The sequence below is a fragment of the Phyllostomus hastatus genome, unplaced genomic scaffold (assembly GCF_019186645.2).
Source record: "Phyllostomus hastatus isolate PE091 unplaced genomic scaffold, TTU_PhHast_1.1 phas_contig_402, whole genome shotgun sequence".
Classification (NCBI taxonomy): domain Eukaryota; kingdom Metazoa; phylum Chordata; class Mammalia; order Chiroptera; family Phyllostomidae; genus Phyllostomus; species Phyllostomus hastatus.
The window spans coordinates 16,646,658-16,663,218 of NW_025333873.1; the positions used below are offsets into that span (position 1 = coordinate 16,646,658).

Genomic DNA, 16,561 nt, shown 5'->3' on the forward strand with positions numbered 1-16,561 from the left:
TATTGATGTATTTTTATTTATTTATTTATTATTTTTTTTTTTTAGATTTTATTCATTTATTTTAGGGAGGGAAGGGAGCGGGGGGAGAGAGAGAGAGAGAGAGAGAGAGAGAGAGAGAGAGAGAGAGAGAGAGAGGGAGAGGGAGAGAGAGAGAGACATCAATGTGCGGTTGCTGGGGGTTATGGCCTGCAACCCAGGAATGTACCCTGGCTGGGACTCGAACCTGGGACACTTTGGTTCCCAGCCCGCGCTCAATCCACTGAGCTATGCCAGACAGGGATGATGTATTTTTAGACAGAGGGGGAGAGAGGGAGAGAAACATCAATGTGTGGTTGCCTCTTGTGCACCCCCTGCTGGGGACCTGGCCCGCAGCCCAGGCATGTGCCCTGACTGGGAATCGAACCAGCCACCCTTTAGTTTGCAGCTCAACCCACTGAGCCACAACGGCCAGGGCACCTTTTGCTTTTACAAAGTGCTGATGACCTGAGAGTCCCTCTCGGACGCTGGGCTGGGTGACAGTGCTTCACCGCCTGGTCTGCTTCAGCTGGACCGTCCGTGGGAGCCACCTCACACCAAAGCTCGCCTCTGCCGGCACCGTGCCACCCAAGCGCCAGTCATTGGGAGTCGCTGGGTCCGCCCGCCCCTTCCTCCCCTCCCCTCGGGAACAGTCCTCCCGGCCCCTGAGAACGGCCTTTCCCCTTGTGAACTCCGACCCCCTGCCTGGCTGCTTCCAGTGGGTGGAGGGGATTTGGCTGCCTCCCAGTCAGTGTTTACATTTCTCAGAGATAGCGGGTAAGTCTGGGCGTCCGGGCCCCTTGTGCAGTGGGCGGGGCCTCACCGGGCCTCCGGCTGGGACACCGCGTGACCGACAAGCCCTCGGCCTCCCACCCCAGCGTGTGGGCTGGGGTCCCTGCCTCCCCAGGAGGGCACTTGTGGCCGCAGCCCAGGTGGCACCAAGACTCAGGGGACAGCACCCAGCACGGGGCGCTGTGGCTGAACACCGAGTCCATCAGCAACTGGGACACCTGAGTCTGACTGGCAGGTTGGGGGCGGGGCCCACGTGCTGCCCCGTCCAAGGCGGCCCCAGGCACCGCAGCTGCCGCTGGCTCAGAGGCCACACTCCGAGGACCGCGGCCACCCCAGGGCCCTGGGGGTGCCCCTCGCGTGCCTCCGACCTCGTGGACAGGCCACAGGAGCTCTGTCCCGAGGGTCTGGCCGTGCGGGAGACGGGCGATCCTGTGAACAGCCGGGACCCACGGCTCCAGAACTTCGAAAGACACGCCTGAACAGAATACTGAAAACGGTGTTTTATTTAGTCATTTTTGCTCACAACTGAAACTCTGGGAATTCAAAATTAACGTCCTTGCCCGTGAGCTTCTTATAGACACCAGAGAAAGTTTCCACCTACGAGGAAGAAAAAGAAGCCGTCACAGGTCACAGAGCTCACCCAGGTGCCCGCCCCGCAGCCTCGCGGCTCCGTGACGACGAGCCCGTGTGGCGTCCCTCCCCTCAGCCAGCAGCAGCGAGCGGACAGGCCCCGCAGGGCATGCGCTCCGCGGCCCCCAGGCGCGGTGGGACAAGGTGCCGTACGGCGCCCCTCACCTGTGCCCCTGCGCCCCTCTGGGCCACGCCGACGGAGCCCCAGGGGACCCCACGGTTGGCCCACTGTGGGGCACTGTCCCAGGAAAGGAGAGTGACAGCTCTCCCCACATCCAACCCCCCACGGCCTCACTAAAAGTCAAACCCGGGAACCACTGTACTTCCCATGCCCTGATCGTGGAAACCACCCCCCACCCGCACCCAGTTTTGGGGAGCCCACTCTGCGGCGCCCCGGCAGCCCGCACCTTGTGTTCCACGTTGTTCTGCTGGGCTTTGTCCAGGTGCACCTTGATGAGCCGGCTGCCATCCAGCTTCACGCGGATCCGCTTGCCCACGATCTCGCTCGGGAACACCAGGTCCTCCAGGATGGCGTCGTGCACGGCCGTCAGGGTGCGGCTGAGGGAGCGGGACAGAGTCGGCCGTGGGGGCAGGGCCCGGGCTCCGGGCGCCTGTGCCCCCCGCAGGCCGGGGTGGGAACGGCACACTCGGGTCCGGAAACCACACCAAGGCCAGTCTCCACACCCGCGACTCGGCAGCCCCCACCCCCCACGTCACCGTGTCCCCTGCGGAGTGCTGGTGTGACCACACAGGTCCCCCACCCCAGCTCCGCAGGCCTCTGACCGCCACCCCCCTCCCTCGCTTGCACAGGGCAACATTCCGCCCCAAGCCTGGCCGGTGCCCCGCCACACCGACTGCTGATGGGACCCCAGCCTCCGGGAACCGCCTCACCCTCACAGCACTGCCGGTGGCAGGTCAGGGGCTCCCACACTGGGAGGCCCCGGAGGGGTGGCAGGGACAGCAGGGCCGCGGGGTTTCTCGAGGCCCCGCCACCAGGCCAGACGCCACACGGCACCGACCCGCCTCCCCTGCCCGCCAGGCCCCCACACGCAGCCACATTTCCCAGGGGCCCTGCAGGGACCGCCGGCCCCGGCCCCACCGGGACAGGCCACAGACGGCACGCTCCCAGGCTGCCCTCGCCTCTCCGAGAGCAAAGGAGGCCGACAACGCGACCCAGCACTTCCGCCCTGGACCAGGCACGTTCTCACCGGCCCGTCCGAGGCAGGCACACGGGCGTGGGGGTCTCCGCCTGCTCCCCCGGGACAGAGAGGAGGAAGGAGTCAGAGCCCCCCCCGACGAGTCACCCCAGACCCCGATGTTGTTACGGGGGGCGGCGGCAACGCCTCCTTGAGCCCCGGGAACCAGAGGCCGAGCCGCACCAGGAGAAACCCTCGACTCTGCCGCCAGGCCGGCCAGAGAAGACATCCCTCCAGCGCCTGCCTCATGCCAGGGGAGGGACGCCGAGGGCAGACGCCGATCTGAAGGCACGCCGCGGCACCTCGGGGTGGCAGGGCCAGCTGCCGGGGCCGCAGCACCTCGGGCCCAGGAGAGGCGGGTCCGGAGCCGGACGACTGAGACGGCCCACCAGGGAGCCAGCCCCCGAGCCGCCACGAAGCCAAGGGTCCGCCTTCCCTCGCAGGCACCCACAGGTGCTCAGCAGCGAGGCTGCAGACCCGCTCTCCCAAGGGCCGTGACCAGCGAGCCGAGAGCTCCACTGTCTCCTGAACCCGCCCCCTGCACACCACCCGGAACTCTCAGGCTGCTCCAAGGGCCGGCACGCCTGGCTCCCGGCTCAGGGCCCCGAGGTCAGGCCCCAGCAGCCCCGCACCTGTCCGCCCAGCCTCTGCCCCCCGCCACGGTGCGGTGTCGCTGGCCCCGCCACTCCCCGGGGGTTCGCAGAAGGCCGGGGTTTCCTGCACCCGCACGGCCATGGCGCACCCGCTCTCCAAGCCCAGGTGGGTCCCCTACCCCGTGTCCTACTTACTTTTGAGTAAACGCCCCATCCCCCCATCTTTAAGCAGGGATAAGGGTGACACAAACTGCACCCCCCTTAGGACAGCCCACGTGGCACTCAGAGGGACGGCAGACCGCGTCTCCTCGGACCGCCCCGGCACCCACGTCCGTGGCACAAGGCCGGAACCGAGGAGCCGGCTCCCAGCCCCTGCGTCTGTGCAGAGGACCCCAGTCAATCAAGGTGACGCCCACCAGCGTGCACACGGGCACCGACACGTCCAACCCCGGGTGCGGGCACCAGAAACACACGGTTTAGCCTCAATTCACAGCACAACGAGAAGCAAAGGCGATGCACCCCAGCCCCCGTACCTGCTGCCCCCTGCACATCACAACGGGTCCCCTCTGCGACCCCGGGCAACCAGCCCCTCGATCAACGACCGGCGAGGCGCACACGGCTCTCCCAAACCCCCGCCTGCGACCCCGGGAGCCGACCGCAGCGCGGACGGCCCCTGCAGGTCCCCCGCTGGGGCAGGAGCAGAGCGCACCGCGCCGACACCGACAGAGGACTCACCTCCTGGGACGCTTCTGCTTGTTCTTCGTGCGGCTTTTCCGGGTCGGCTTAGGCAGGATCCTCCTCTGCAAGGCAAAACCGACCATGCGGTTCACAACAAACGGACCGAGGTTGGCAGGAAGAGCTGTCAAACTGCTCTAACGGGAAAAACCCTCCCAGGACCGACTCAAGCTCTGAACCGTCAAACGCCGGAAAGCGAGCCGGGGGCCAGCGCTCCTCGGCTCTCTGCCCTGCTCGCCCCGCCGCCGCGGACGTTCGTGCCCGAGCACCCCTCCTCCGCCCGCCCCACCGGCCTCGGCCGACACCAGGGGCCGCAGGCGGGCGAGCCTCCCGCAGGGCACCCGGCCCAGACCCACTGACCTGCGCCGGACCAGCGCCTGCAGCCACCACACCTGCCCCGCGGTGGGAACGGAGACGGGCCCTGCGCCTTCGCCCCCCGCCCGGGCGCAACTCCCCGCCCCCCGAAACCGTCTCCGCGGTCCCGACGGCTCACTTCCAGCAGCCCGAGCCCGCGCACGTGGCCTCGGGGACCCCCCCCAGCCCCCGGGACGCCCCGCGCGCGCCCCCACCTGCGCGATGAAGACCACGTGCTTCCCGCTGAACTTCTTCTCCAGCTCGCGGACCAGCCGCACCTGGATCTTCTGGAAGGACTTCAGCTGCGGCACCGGCACGAAGATGATGATGGCCTTCCGCCCGCCGCCGACCTCGATCTCCTGGAGGCGACACACCGGGCGGCGCTGGGGGAGGGCCCGGAGCCCCGGCCGCCCGCGCCCCGGCCCCCGGCCCCCGCCGCCTCCCGCCGCGGCCCCCGGCCGCCCCGCGCCCCCGCCGCCCGCGGCGCCGCACCTTGGCCGCCGTGATGTTCAGCTCGCGCAGCTGCGCCTTGAGGTCCGAGTTCATCTCCAGCTCCAGCAGGGCCTGGGGGAGAGAGCGGGGGCGACCTCAGCGGCGCGCGGGCGGCCGCTCGCCGGGGGCGCCCGCGCCGGCCAGCCCCGCCCCTCACCTGGGAGATGCCGGACTCGAACTCGTCTGGCTTCTCGCCATTGGGCTTCACGATCTTGGCGCTCGAACTGAACATGGCCGTCTCCTAGGACCACAGGGAGCTCCGGGTTGAGCGGGTCCCCGCGCCCCGACCCACCCCGCCGGCGCCATCTGGGGGCCCACGCCGCCTCATCCGCCGCATCCCCACCCGGTGAGGGGGGCCCGCCACTCCAAGGCTGACTCCAACGCCTGCTGCCCCCCAAATTGGCAGAAAAGTCCCGGCGGAGAACAGGCCTCACACTTACCTGGGTGAGCGCCGGCCTGGGAAGAGGCCTAGGTCTCGCGAGAGCTTGTCAAATCCCGGCGGCAGAAAGGAAGAGGCGGGGACTAGAGGAATCGGAAGGACCACCGAGAAATGGTAGAAGCCTAGAGAGTCCCGGAAAGTGGCTCCGGGGAACTAGTGCGCTGGTAACACTTTTCCGGCTGAGGAGCCTCTATTTCGGTGGCGTTCGCGGAAGTTCCCCTGCCGGCTCCCGGGGTTTGAAGCGGCAGCCGGGCTCCCGGGCCGCGGTCTGGGCGGGAGACCTGGCCAGAAGAAAGCAACTTCGATCACCCCCGACGACAGGACATTTAAGACCGCCGGACGTCACTGACTTCCCACTGAATCAGGGGAAAGGAACCCGACCCACAGTCCGGTTCAGCCTATGGAGAACCAAATGAGGGGGTTTCTCGGAGCTCTTTGGAAACGTAGTGCCTTAGGGAGGAATGTGCTTCTCGGCCCATGGACTCCATGGTGCGGCGACAGTTCTGAGCTGTCTCTAGGCACCTGTCCTGGGGGCTGGGGCCAGGACCCCAGAGGCGGAGGGCGGGACGCTGGGGAGGCGACCCCGGCGGTCGGGACAGCTGGGGTGAGTGGGGCGTGATCGGAAAGCCAGGAGGGGAGGCTGTGATGGGAAATCCGTCCTGCCTTGCTGTCGCAGAGACCCCCCCACCCCCCAGCCCTCATGGTTACGGTTATCGTGTTACCCACCAATGTAAAAGAAGTGTTTTTATCGCCATTTTCCTTTCTATCCAATCTCAAGAGATTCCCCACTACCTTTGCTTTCTCCCATCTCCTGTCACCAGTGAATTTCATGTAACTTCCTTACCCTCCTCTGACTGTAATGTATAAAGTAAGCTGCAGAACTGCCATTCTCTGGAGCATTTGCTCAATCCGTGGAGATTTTTGCTTCCCAGAATTGCCAGTTTGGCTCATACAAACTCACAAAAATTATCTGCAGGTTTGAATGGGTCTTTTTTAATGCCTTTATCTATTTTTAGAGAGAGGGGAAGGGAGGGAGAGAGGGAGAGAAACCTGGACGTGTGGTTGCCTCCCGTGCGCCCCCCACTGGGGACCTGGCCCACACTCCAGGCATGTGCCCTGACTGGGAATCGAACCAGCCTCCCTTTGATTCGCAGCTCAATCCACTGAGCCACACCAGCCAGGGCTGAATGTTTCTTGCGCTGACAATTTAAAATGTAGAAAAAGTAACAATTTTTGTCTTAAACTGATCATTTGTTCACCTTCGGTATATTTCATTAAAAACAACACCATTCTCCCACCCATACTCATGAAACATGTACAGGATGAAAAGGGTTAGCGTGACAGGGAGAGCACACCTGTATCAGCCCAGGTGAGAGACGTCACACGCGTCCATGTTCACAGCCACCAGAGCAGCGTCATGAGCTCCGTTTTTCAAGGGAGAGAATAGACGAAGCAAATCAGATGCACGCAGCTGGTAAGTTGCGGCCGGAACTCAGAGTCAGTGTATGTGACCTGCACGGCTCAGGGACGGAGAAGGGAGGGCGCTGGGGGAAATAAATTAGTGATTTCACACACACACACACACACACACACACACACTTGTGCACGTCTACCACTTAGTTTTCAAGTGTGTTCACATCGAGTTCTCCTTAGACCTTCGCAGTTCGGATGTTTTCACACTAGTGAGTTCATCCCCCTCTGCCAACGGAGAAACTGGAGATCACTGGACAAAGCCTTGCTGAAACATCCCCAAGGTATCAGAATTCTGCCCGGATCATTCTTGTTCACAGGTCGCTTTAGGTGAACCCGGATGACCACCTTGTAGCGCTGCCGGTTAAATAAATAACAAGCACATTGTCTCTGGAGGATTGCACTTAAAAAGCCTGTAGCGCAGCAATTGACCTACATTCCTTGGGCTACGGGGGGGCATCTCCTACTGCCGTCCATGCTGGGGAGCAGACTGGCGAGACCCCCACAGTAGCGGAGACCTGAGAGTGCACTCGGAAGGAACGGGGCAGGGACGTCCGAGCCTTTTTCACACCCAAAGTGGATTATTTTGTTAACACCCTCGTCCCATCAACAAGTCTTAGATACAACCATGTAACAGTCCGTTGTACCCGTTTCCTTAATTCGTTCTTTGAACACCAATAATCAACACTTAAAAGTGTACACTTCAATTTTAAAGACGTCATTGAAATTGAATAAAACAATGTGTAAACTAAAACCTGCACTTTGGCAAAAATATTTCACCTGTAGTTCTCACTGCCCTGGTCACTGATTGAAATTTTAAGCACAGATGGCCACCGTGACAAAGGACGACCACAGCCAGCCAACTGACTAGGAAAAGCAAGTCCTAAGTAGCTCTAATTCCAACAAGATCTCGCCCGGTTGCGGGAGGGGGCAGCTATCATGAAGCACTTTTCCCGGGCCCTGGGTACTCTCATTTACAAGCCCCACCTTCTTTCCCGCCCCAGAGACAGTCTGGCCACGCCCACTACTCCCAGACCCCGCCCACACAAGGCCTGGTCCAAGCCCGACTCCAGTCAACCGCCTTAGGCCACGCCCCGCCATAGGCCCCGCCCAGAGCCTTCCTTTTCTCCACGTTAGCCAACTCTCTGCCGCCTCGCCGCCGCAACCTAGGCCCCGCCCCTTTCCCGGCCCCTGCGCCCCGCCCCAGAGCCCGCCCCGCTCCGCCCTATCCTGGCAGCACGTCCCCGAAATTGTTGAACCCGAAGAGCGCCGGGCTCTAGGTCCCGCCCACCGACCCAGCCACTCGGGGTCTAGCGTCATCTCTCCGCGCCGCCGCCGGAAGTTTGGCCCAGGTGATGGCGGCGCGGAGCCGAGAGGGAGGATGCTGGCGGGTCCCCGGGAGTGAGCGATGACCCGCCTCCTGGTCGCGGTGCAGAGAGTCGCTTTGGCAGCCGTGCGCTGCAGCAGCGGCAGGCCGGGCATGTTCTACGCCGTGAGGCGGGGCCGCAGGGCCGGGGTCTTCCTGACCTGGTGAGCGAGCCGCGCCGCCGCGGAGGCGATCGCTGGCCTTGTTTTCCCGAAGACCCCGGGACTGAAGTTCGCTTTGAGTGCGAGCGACGCCTTGCGGTGCTGGTGGGCCGCCTAGTGTGGGGAAAGGCTGGACACGCGAGATGAAACCACACACCGCGGGGCGGGGCTCTGCCCCCAAGAGCGGGCAGCCCAGCCTTCTCACACTGGTCCCAACCCAGGGCGGGAACCACCTAGAAAGGGGGAGTGGACCGGGGGAGGGGACGGGAGTGACAGCGCCCTCCGTTCCAGGGACGAGTGCAGAGAGCAGGTGGACCGGTTCCCTGCCGCCAGGTTCAAGAAGTTTGCCACGGAAAAGGAAGCCTGGGCCTTCGTCAGGAACTCGGGGAGCCCCCAAGATTCACAAGGTAGTCGCGGCACAGCCTCTGTGCCGATGTAGCCTCTTCAGAGCCTTTCCCGCCCCGGGTGTCGCTTGGTCTGCGCAGCTAGGTAGCGAGCAGGTAGAGAAGATGTGACTGGTGACGTTTCTCCCTTTTACAGTCCAGGGGACAGGCTGAGAGCAGGTGAGCTTAGTGGTGCTGTTCCCGGGGAGACCCGAGTTGGTGGGGGTCTCCCCCGTCTTGCTTGGTAGAGATGGGTTCGAGATGAGTTCGGTCGAGAGACGACACAACTCGAGTAGCGGAAACGAGCTCATGGGTTTGCTTACAAAATAATGCACTTGAGCACGAGGCGCAGGCGGGCACCCAGCCAGTCCGGGTGCACCAACTGTTGGGGTTTTCGGGGTTGTATGCTTGCAGCCAGCTTCTAGGTTCCCCCCTCCTCCCCTCTCCAGACCTTGGGATGAATGTGCAGTTGCAAAGGCTCTCGCTCCCAGGTGGTGGGAACGAGCCACGCAGGACTTCGGGGGCGCCCCCCTCCTCCCGTGCTATCATGGGAACGCGGGGCGATCTCACCTGACCGGGCTGTGGGCTGCTGAGTGAATGGGTGAGACGTGTGTCCCTCCCCCGCCTCCGTTCACTCTCTGTCCTGCCTGGCAGGGCCTGCCAGTGGTGACAGCCTTAGGGACGAGCCAGGACTCGGCTCTCTCACTGTTTCCACCCAGTGTCCTCACAGCAGTGCGTCTGAGAAAAAGCCTGCCCATGTCACTGGAACGGATGGGCTGCAGTTCCGGAGTGAGGAGTGGCGTGCTTTTCCCAGCATGCACCTGGAGGGGGTCCCTTTGTCATTGTGACAGGGCTACACAGCCGGCGTCACGGCAGTTCCACGGGTCACGGGAAGGGTAGTCCGTTGACATTGCAGGCCGGCCACAGGGACAGCAGGCTTGCAGGATAAACAGTGATCGCTTCAGAGCACAACCTTTTTAAAAATGGATTTTAATCTATCTTGAAGAAGTGGGGTTTTCTTTTTCTTTAACTTTACTCACAGAGCTTTTTTGGTGCAGTAGGTTAAGTCTGAGCAGAGGGGAGTTTGATGAGCTTGGGTTGGACGGTCTCCAGTCCCCACTAGCTGCGCGGGCACCGAACAGCTGTCCGTGTCAGGTGCCCTGGAGCCCGGGACGGAGCAGAATTCGGGCAGCGGCTGGTGGTGCTGGGAAGCCGCCCTGAGAGGCGCGTTTCCCAGGCGGCGAGAATGGTGCTGCCTGTGCTTCTGCCCCGCCCTCCACCTCTCCAGCTGTTTGAAGAGGCTCTGACGAGACAGCCCCACTCTCCGCTCAGGTGGAGAAGCCGGTTCGGGCCACAGAGCAAGACCGGGAGGACGGCTCCTGCCCTGGTTGGGTTCCTGCTGTTTCCTGTCCACAGGGTTTCTGTTCTAACCAGTTAGTAGTTTATTCACATCTGAAGTTCTCCAGTACAAGCATGTGTCTGCTTGGTGCGGCTGTAGGTGCTCAGACAGGCTAGTTCTCTGCGTCTGGGGGTCTGCCCTCCTTGGAGGTCTACAACGACCTCCCAGTCGGTGGTACACGTACACCCACGCACACACAGGGGTGCCCCGGGTTGCAGGTGCAGCCCCGGCCAGCGCAGGGAAGCCAGTCACGTGGACTGGGTGTCCCGGCGCGTCCGGAAGTGGCGTTCACACTGCCCTGCAGAGTGTCGCGTCTGCCTGGGAAAGATGCACACACTTGATTAAAAACACTCTTCTCCTCACTGCCCCCTGAGCCTCCGGCGAGCCGGAACGGCTTTGCTGACGGAGGGTCTTCTCCCCGAGGCGAAGGCTGCTGACCGGCCGGGGCAGTCACGGAGGCCCCGGAGGCTGTGGCCGTTTCTTAAAATCAGACGGTGGAGGCTGCCGCGTCCGTGGACTCTTCCCTCCACAGACTGTTTCTCTGCAGCGCGCGGTGCTGTTTGAGAGCATTCGCCCCCAGACTTCTTGCAGAACTGGAGTCGGCCCTCCCAGACCCTGCCGCTGCGTGGCCCTGTGAGTTTGTGTCATCTCCTGAGCCCTTTGCTGTCACGTGAACCGTCTTCCCAGCGCGGTCACCGGGAGCTGACTCCGTGTCAAGGAACCGAGCTCTGCGCGCCCACACGGGTCCCCCGCTCCTCGGTTCAGAGCTCTGCCGTGCGGTTGAGCGGCTCGGTCACAGCCCCGGGTGCCCCTCCTAACTCTCGTTCTCGAGTTTCCGTGCAAGACGCTGGTCTTTGTTTCTCCGGGAAGGAGCCCCTCAGGTTCTCAGGCTCTCTGCGATGCCGGAGGGCTCGTGACCCTTGGCGTCCCCACCGGCGGCATCGAAACCAGACTTACGTTTCGGCAGAGGCTTTGCTCTCCTCCCCACACGGCCCCTGTGAAGCCTGCCCCGGCGCGTGGGGCGCAAAGGAACAGGCCGTGGGGGTCTGAGGGTGCGGGTGCCCTGGGTCGTCCCCTTTACAGGGCCACGCGCACAGGGCGTTTAAAGTCTGATGTAGGGACCCGAGCTGACTGACCCACTGAACTTCTGGGTTCCCGGTCACGGCCCGTCGGGTGCGCGGTCTCTGGTTTCCGAGCAGACTCTGTCTCGCAGGCCGGAAAGAGGAACGTGCGCAGGAGCCACAGGCGAAAGCCAGCAAGCGGCCCCGGGAGGCCCCAGCCGCCAGCGAGGAGGAGGAGGAGGAGGAGCCTTGCGCGAAGCAGGGGAAGCCGGCCCCGGAGGCGACGGCTCCTGTCGGCAGGGACTCCTTCTCCTACGTGGGTACGGCTTTCTCGGGGTTCAGTTGTTAGTGCAGAACGAGACTGTACGCGTGCAAACTTCTCTCGGTCCTTTAATGGGGGAAATTTGAGCTGATGTTTTTAACATCCTCGTTCTTACCTGAAGGGCATTTTATTTTATGTAAACATCTCTAAGGCTGCTGTTTTGTGGTTGATCACGTGGTACAGAATGGTTACAACTTGGGACACTCGCAGGAGAGCCGTTCGGAGGGTTCCTAGTGGCTGACCCCGGCCTTTTAAAACACCCGTGCTCCTGGGTGCGCAGCCCTCCTCCAGGCCCCCGAGAGAAGGTGCCGCAGCGGTGGCGTCTTCCACTGAGGGCGGCCTCCAGGGCACCCCTCCCGGGACCCTTTCACTGCCGGCCTTCGCTCACCCCCGTCAGCCCACCGGCCGCCCACTCTCCTTCTCTGACTCACACTCTCCTTCTCATCCTTCACGCGTGCGAACAGAACTGGGTGGGGGGCGGCAAGCAGCGTTTTCTAAAGAACAAGTCAGTGTGTTTGTAGGCCCGTGTTTTCCCCCAAGAAGCAGCCATTTTCCAGGTAGGTTAGGAAGCGTTTGGTCAGGCGGGGCGGGAACCGGCTGGATCAGTGTTGCAGTCACGGTGTCTGCACGCCCCCACCCCAGGGGGTCTTGCCGTGGCCGTCACCACAAGGGACGGAAGCACGCGCCATGGGTGGTTGGGGAAGAGCTGCTGGCAGCGTCCTGGCAGTGGCCGGAGGCACGGTGACACCCCCACAGGCCCGGTGCGGGGGCGGGTGCTGGCAGCTGACACGGCAGTGACTCGGGAGGAGGCTGGCGGTCAGCTTGGTGGTGCCCAGTCCTGGTGACCAGGGCAGGCCCCGCCCCACCCCTCACCCTCCTGGGACAGAGGGGGACCTGGCTGGCACATTGCCTGCGTTTGCCCCCGCGCCCCCACTCCCGACCTCCCCGGCCGCCCTGCCAAAGGTCCTGCTGGTCAGTGGGGGCCAGAGGGTGGCCGCCTGTGAGCCCTGTCCACCTCGTCCTCTGCAGCGCTGGTGTGTCGAGCACACCCTCTGCCTCACGGGAAGAGAGCCGGGCGGAGCCCAGCTTACGGCGGTGAAGAGGACGCTGAGAAGAACCAACGGCAGCGTTTGTCAGAGGCCTGGCCTCGTGGCCAGCAGGTCCCCATCAGGCCAAGGCCCTGCTTGTCTGGGAGGACGGCTCCTTCGAGTGGAGGCGGCCCTGCCGCTGCCCCCACGGAGAGGGACAGTGGCGGGGCTCTGTGACCCTGCAGCGGGGCTGAGCGGCACCTGCCGTGGCGGCGGGGCCTGGGTCTTCCAAACGGCGTCTCATTGTGCCCAGCGGGCGGGGCCCAAACCCGAGTGCAGTCCGGGCAGAAGGGGTCAGGCGTCCCCGTGTCAGGAGTGACCGTGTTTTGTAGACAGGACGCTTCTGGAGAACCGTGGAGCCCCCTCTGGGTCTGACATGCTGGCCCCAGCACGGGAAGTGCTAGGTGAGCTGTGGTTGCTGGTGGCGCCTGGCCGGCGGCCCTCACTGGGCGTCCGTCTGTCTGCCTGTTTTTCAGGAGAACATGTCGTCGTCTACACGGACGGCTGCTGCTCTAGAAACGGGCGGAGGCGGGCACGCGCGGGGATCGGCGTGTACTGGGGGCCCGGCCACCCGCTGTGAGTGGATGGGGCCTCGGAGGGTGGGGGGTGCTCCCGCTCACCGAGTCGCATCCGAGAACTCCCGGACGGCTGGGGCTCCACCCCGGGGCGGGCGGTGTCGTTCCGAGCGGGCAGCTTCCGAGTCTCGCTGATGAGACCACACCGAAATGACCTGCCTGCCACCCTAAGAGAGGCCCGGTGTCCCGGGGACACGGCTGTGGCAGGGTGCAAAGGGACGGGTCACAGGACTTGGAGCCCACCCTGTGGCCACGACCCTCCTGAAGGTGCGAGAGGCGGGTCAGGGTCAGAGTGTGACCCAGGACAGGCAGCCTGGGGTGCGGGGGCGGGGGGGGGGGGCCAGGCCTGCGGGAGGCGGCCACGTGCCGCTGGGGCAGAGTCCCCAGGCCCCCAGGGCCCACAGCTGTGTCAGGCAGGGTTAACAGGAGGGAGCTGCTCTTTAACCAGTGTTAACAGCCCCCTCCGAGTTCCCCTAGGGCTGTGCGGTCTGCAGAGCACCTGCACTTCGGCCGCATGGCAGCCCCGAGCGCCGTGCGTGCTGGTGAACTCGTACGTGCCGAGTGTCACAGGTTTGGTGCCAGCCCGGGCCACCGGCTCACGCTTCTCAGCCCAGAGTGAGATTTGTCCTTGACCTTGGTCCAGTGTTCCTCCTCCAGCAGCACACGTGGCGTTCTCAGTCAAGTGCTGATGTTGCTCGTTTGAGTCTGAGGGCAGTCTCCGTATGGTGCTTTGGCATTTCAAACAGAAACGTGTATGGACCTGTCATAAGTTCGTTCTCTTCTGTTTTGAAACCAGAAACGTAGGCGTTAGACTTCCTGGGCGGCAGACCAACCAGCGTGCAGAAATCCACGTAAGTCACCAGCTGCAGTTCTCGTGTTGAGCCCCGACTGGGAACGCGCCGACGGCTCTTCACCGCCTGCGTGTGAGCTACTCCAAGCCCAGGGGAGACCAGGTGGGGGGGCGGGGGCCAGCAGCACGTGGGAAGCATCGGCGCTTCCCAGGAGAGTCAGGAGGCGTTCCAGACGGACGTGTCCGCAGGATGTAGCGTTGCGTGTAGCGTTGCTTCACGTGGAGGACACGGACGTGACAGTCCGCCCGGGAGAAGAGGGAGGTTTCCGTTGTGAGGTCACTGGACGTCAGCCGTGTCGCACGCGCGCTGAGCGTGCCCTGCGGCCTGACGCCCGCCCCTCCCCTCCCCTGCAGGCGGCCTGCAGGGCCATCGAGCAGGCGAGGGCGCAGAGCATCGACAAGCTGGTCCTGCACACGGACAGCATGTTCACCATCAACGGTGAGCGTGCGTCCTCGTTCTCCTTCCTCAGGTGTTCCTCCAGCAAGCTTGCCGGGGAACGGGGTCCGCCGCCCCAGCGTCTGCCACGCAGGGTTGCTTTGTCAGGCCCCTGACACGTGCCAGGAGGGCAGAGGTGGCCCTGCTCCCGTGGCACTTCAATCTCGGCCTGCGTGGTGACTGAGGATGGCGCGCCGGTGGCCTCTTGGGGGAGTGCCATGTGTGGGAGCACGGAGAGTCATTCTGGAGGCTGGGGAGGGCTTCCTGGAGGAGGGGGTGTCCTGGGCTGAGAGCTGCAGGTCGAGCCCAGTCAGGGTGGAGGGAGGAGAAAGGAAGGGTCTGGGGTCTGCCGGGGGCCCGCGCACGCCCAGGGAGGAAGTGGAAAGGCCCGAGTGCTGCTGGGAACGCGGTGGGGTGCGAGGGGGAGTCCAGGGAGGGAGACCGCCACGCCTGAGGCTCACAGCCCGGGGGCGTGGCTCCAGGCATCACCAGCTGGCTGCCGGGCTGGAAGGAGAACGGGTGGAGGACGAGCGCCGGGAAGGAGGTGATCAACAGGGAGGACTTCGTGGAGCTGGACCGGCTCGTCCAGGGCATGGACATCCGGTGGGTGAGTGTCCCCTCAGGGGCCCTGTCCTGTGGTCCCTGTCGGGACCGAAGTCTCAGCCGACCCAAGAGGTGGTGCTGCTGCCAGCCGCTCGGTGACGCAGCCGAAGGGGCAGGTCCCCGGGTGCACGTCGCCCCGAGTGTCGGGGCGCGAGCGGTGCTGCTTCCTGGGGGCCAGCAGCAGGATGCGCTGCCCCGCGCCCTCCGTGGCTCACCTCGCCTCCGGTGGAGCGCGGGGCAGGCAGCCCGCTGGCCTCTCTGGGAGCAGCCACCGTGTGGGATGGAGCCGGCGTGTAACGCGTTTCCCTGAAGGTGCGGCCGTGTGAGCAGCGCCCCGTAACGTGCCTTTTCCCTGAGGGAAGTGGCCCTGCCGGCCAGGCCCCCTGACAGCCTGCTCCCCCGAGAGCAGTGCCCAGCCGCAGGTGCGGCCCCTCGCGCAGCGTGTGCAGGGAGTGAGTGTGCATGCCGTGCGCACACACACACCCATGCGCAGTGCAGGTGCTCTGCCTGGGAAGCAGGACGAGCGGTGAGAGCCCCCTGTGGGGAGTCGGAACGGAGCCGGCCTCCGCGGGGCCTGGACACAGTGCCGTGGGGCAGTCCCGTGCCCTTCAGTGTCCTGGGGGTGGGAGCGGGGCCGGGGCCAGGGGGCTGCCTCCTGCTGCGCCCGCCCCAGGGCCGAGTGCCTCACCACGCAGGAGCGAAGGTACAGGGAAAGCTCTCTCTCACAGGTGCACGTCCCCGGTCACTCGGGCTTGGTGGGCAACGAGGAAGCCGACAGACTGGCCAGGGAAGGAGCTAAGCAGCCTGAAGTCTGAGCGGAGCCCCGGCTGTGGGCGGCGGGCCCTCCCGCACCGACTCAGGATGGCGGCTGGGACCCGGGACTCTGCGCGGAGAAGCTGCTCCAGTGTGTGATGGACGGATCCCGTGTTCTTGGAGATCTGAGACGCGTTTGGGGTTTCAGCGTTACGCTGCTCTGGGCTGGATGCGGTTCTCATTTGTCCCATTGCAGCTCTCGGACTCCACGTGGTGGGGGTGCAGTAATAAAACGCTGGCTGACTCCACGTGATGAGGGTGCAGACCAACCTGGACGTGCCTGGAAGGTTCATTTCCCTGCCACCCGGCAGGGACCGGGTCTCGAGACTTACAGCTTGGCCGTGGCGTGGGGGCGGGGTCTCTTGGGGCTGGGCGCAGGGGTGCCGGGCAGACCTGCACGTACACAGCCCCGGCGCCTGACCGGCCTGTGGGGTCAGCCCCGACTCTCAGACCGGGATGCACCAGCAAGTCCTTCCAACTTCTCCTGGGGTGTTTGTGTTAGGAGCTCCATGCGAGCTTTAAAATGTCGGACAAGATCCTTACTTTGTGTATCTGTTACCCTTTACCCCAGAAACATACAGAAAGTGACAGTGGACAGATGGGTGGCTCATTGAACTGTCACCACGAGGTGGGCGCCCTGTGACCTCCCCCAGGCCCAGAGGCAGCCTTGCCAGAGCCCCCGAGGCCCCCCCGTCCCACCCTCCCCGTGGACGGACCTACCTCTGACCAGACGGCTTCCTCATGATTCTCGATGGCGTCCCCCCTCCCTGAGACGAGTCTCTCGTTCT

The 16,561-nt window shown here is 64.1% G+C and overlaps 2 protein-coding genes across 3 annotated transcripts; one reads left to right on the plus strand and one right to left on the minus strand.

Annotated features, from left to right (window-relative positions):
* Positions 1 to 1,292: 1,292 nt before the first annotated feature.
* RPS7 (ribosomal protein S7) lies at positions 1,293 to 5,376 on the minus strand. The gene is made up of 7 exons (XM_045844408.1): positions 5,248 to 5,376; positions 4,965 to 5,048; positions 4,808 to 4,879; positions 4,531 to 4,674; positions 3,962 to 4,026; positions 1,845 to 1,995; positions 1,293 to 1,404 (listed from the first exon to the last, which is right to left on the minus strand). Exons 2-7 carry the CDS (start codon positions 5,037 to 5,039, stop codon positions 1,327 to 1,329), a joined length of 585 nt encoding a protein of 194 aa, XP_045700364.1. The 5' UTR covers positions 5,040 to 5,048; positions 5,248 to 5,376; the 3' UTR covers positions 1,293 to 1,326.
* A 2,658-nt stretch (positions 5,377 to 8,034) lies between these two features.
* On the plus strand, positions 8,035 to 16,042 carry RNASEH1 (ribonuclease H1). Of its 2 annotated transcripts, XM_045844406.1 has the most exons (8): positions 8,035 to 8,246; positions 8,535 to 8,650; positions 11,239 to 11,406; positions 12,973 to 13,072; positions 13,868 to 13,922; positions 14,276 to 14,360; positions 14,840 to 14,964; positions 15,689 to 16,042. In XM_045844406.1, exons 1-8 carry the CDS (start codon positions 8,125 to 8,127, stop codon positions 15,773 to 15,775), a joined length of 858 nt encoding a protein of 285 aa, XP_045700362.1. In that variant the 5' UTR covers positions 8,035 to 8,124; the 3' UTR covers positions 15,776 to 16,042. The 2 variants fall into 2 exon arrangements, with proteins under 2 accessions (XP_045700362.1, XP_045700363.1); XM_045844407.1 differs by lacking the exon at positions 11,239 to 11,406.
* The last annotated feature ends 519 nt before the right edge of the window (positions 16,043 to 16,561 follow it).

Bases quoted from the DNA above. Each gene is read 5' to 3' on its own strand.
- RPS7 (XM_045844408.1), bottom strand. From the start codon at position 5,039: ATGTTCAGTTCGAGCGCCAAGATCGTGAAGCCCAATGGCGAGAAGCCA. The intron at 1,996-3,961 runs GTGAGTCCTCTG...CCGCTCCCTCAG, and splicing joins AAGCAGAAGCGTCCCAGGAG to CCGCACCCTGACGGCCGTGC. The intron at 1,405-1,844 runs GTGCGGGCTGCC...TCTTCCTCGTAG, and splicing joins AGAACAACGTGGAACACAAG to GTGGAAACTTTCTCTGGTGT.
- RNASEH1 (XM_045844406.1), top strand. From the start codon at position 8,125: ATGACCCGCCTCCTGGTCGCGGTGCAGAGAGTCGCTTTGGCAGCCGTG. The intron at 11,407-12,972 runs GTACGGCTTTCT...CCTGTTTTTCAG, and splicing joins GGACTCCTTCTCCTACGTGG to GAGAACATGTCGTCGTCTAC. The intron at 13,073-13,867 runs GTGAGTGGATGG...TTTTGAAACCAG, and splicing joins TGGGGGCCCGGCCACCCGCT to AAACGTAGGCGTTAGACTTC.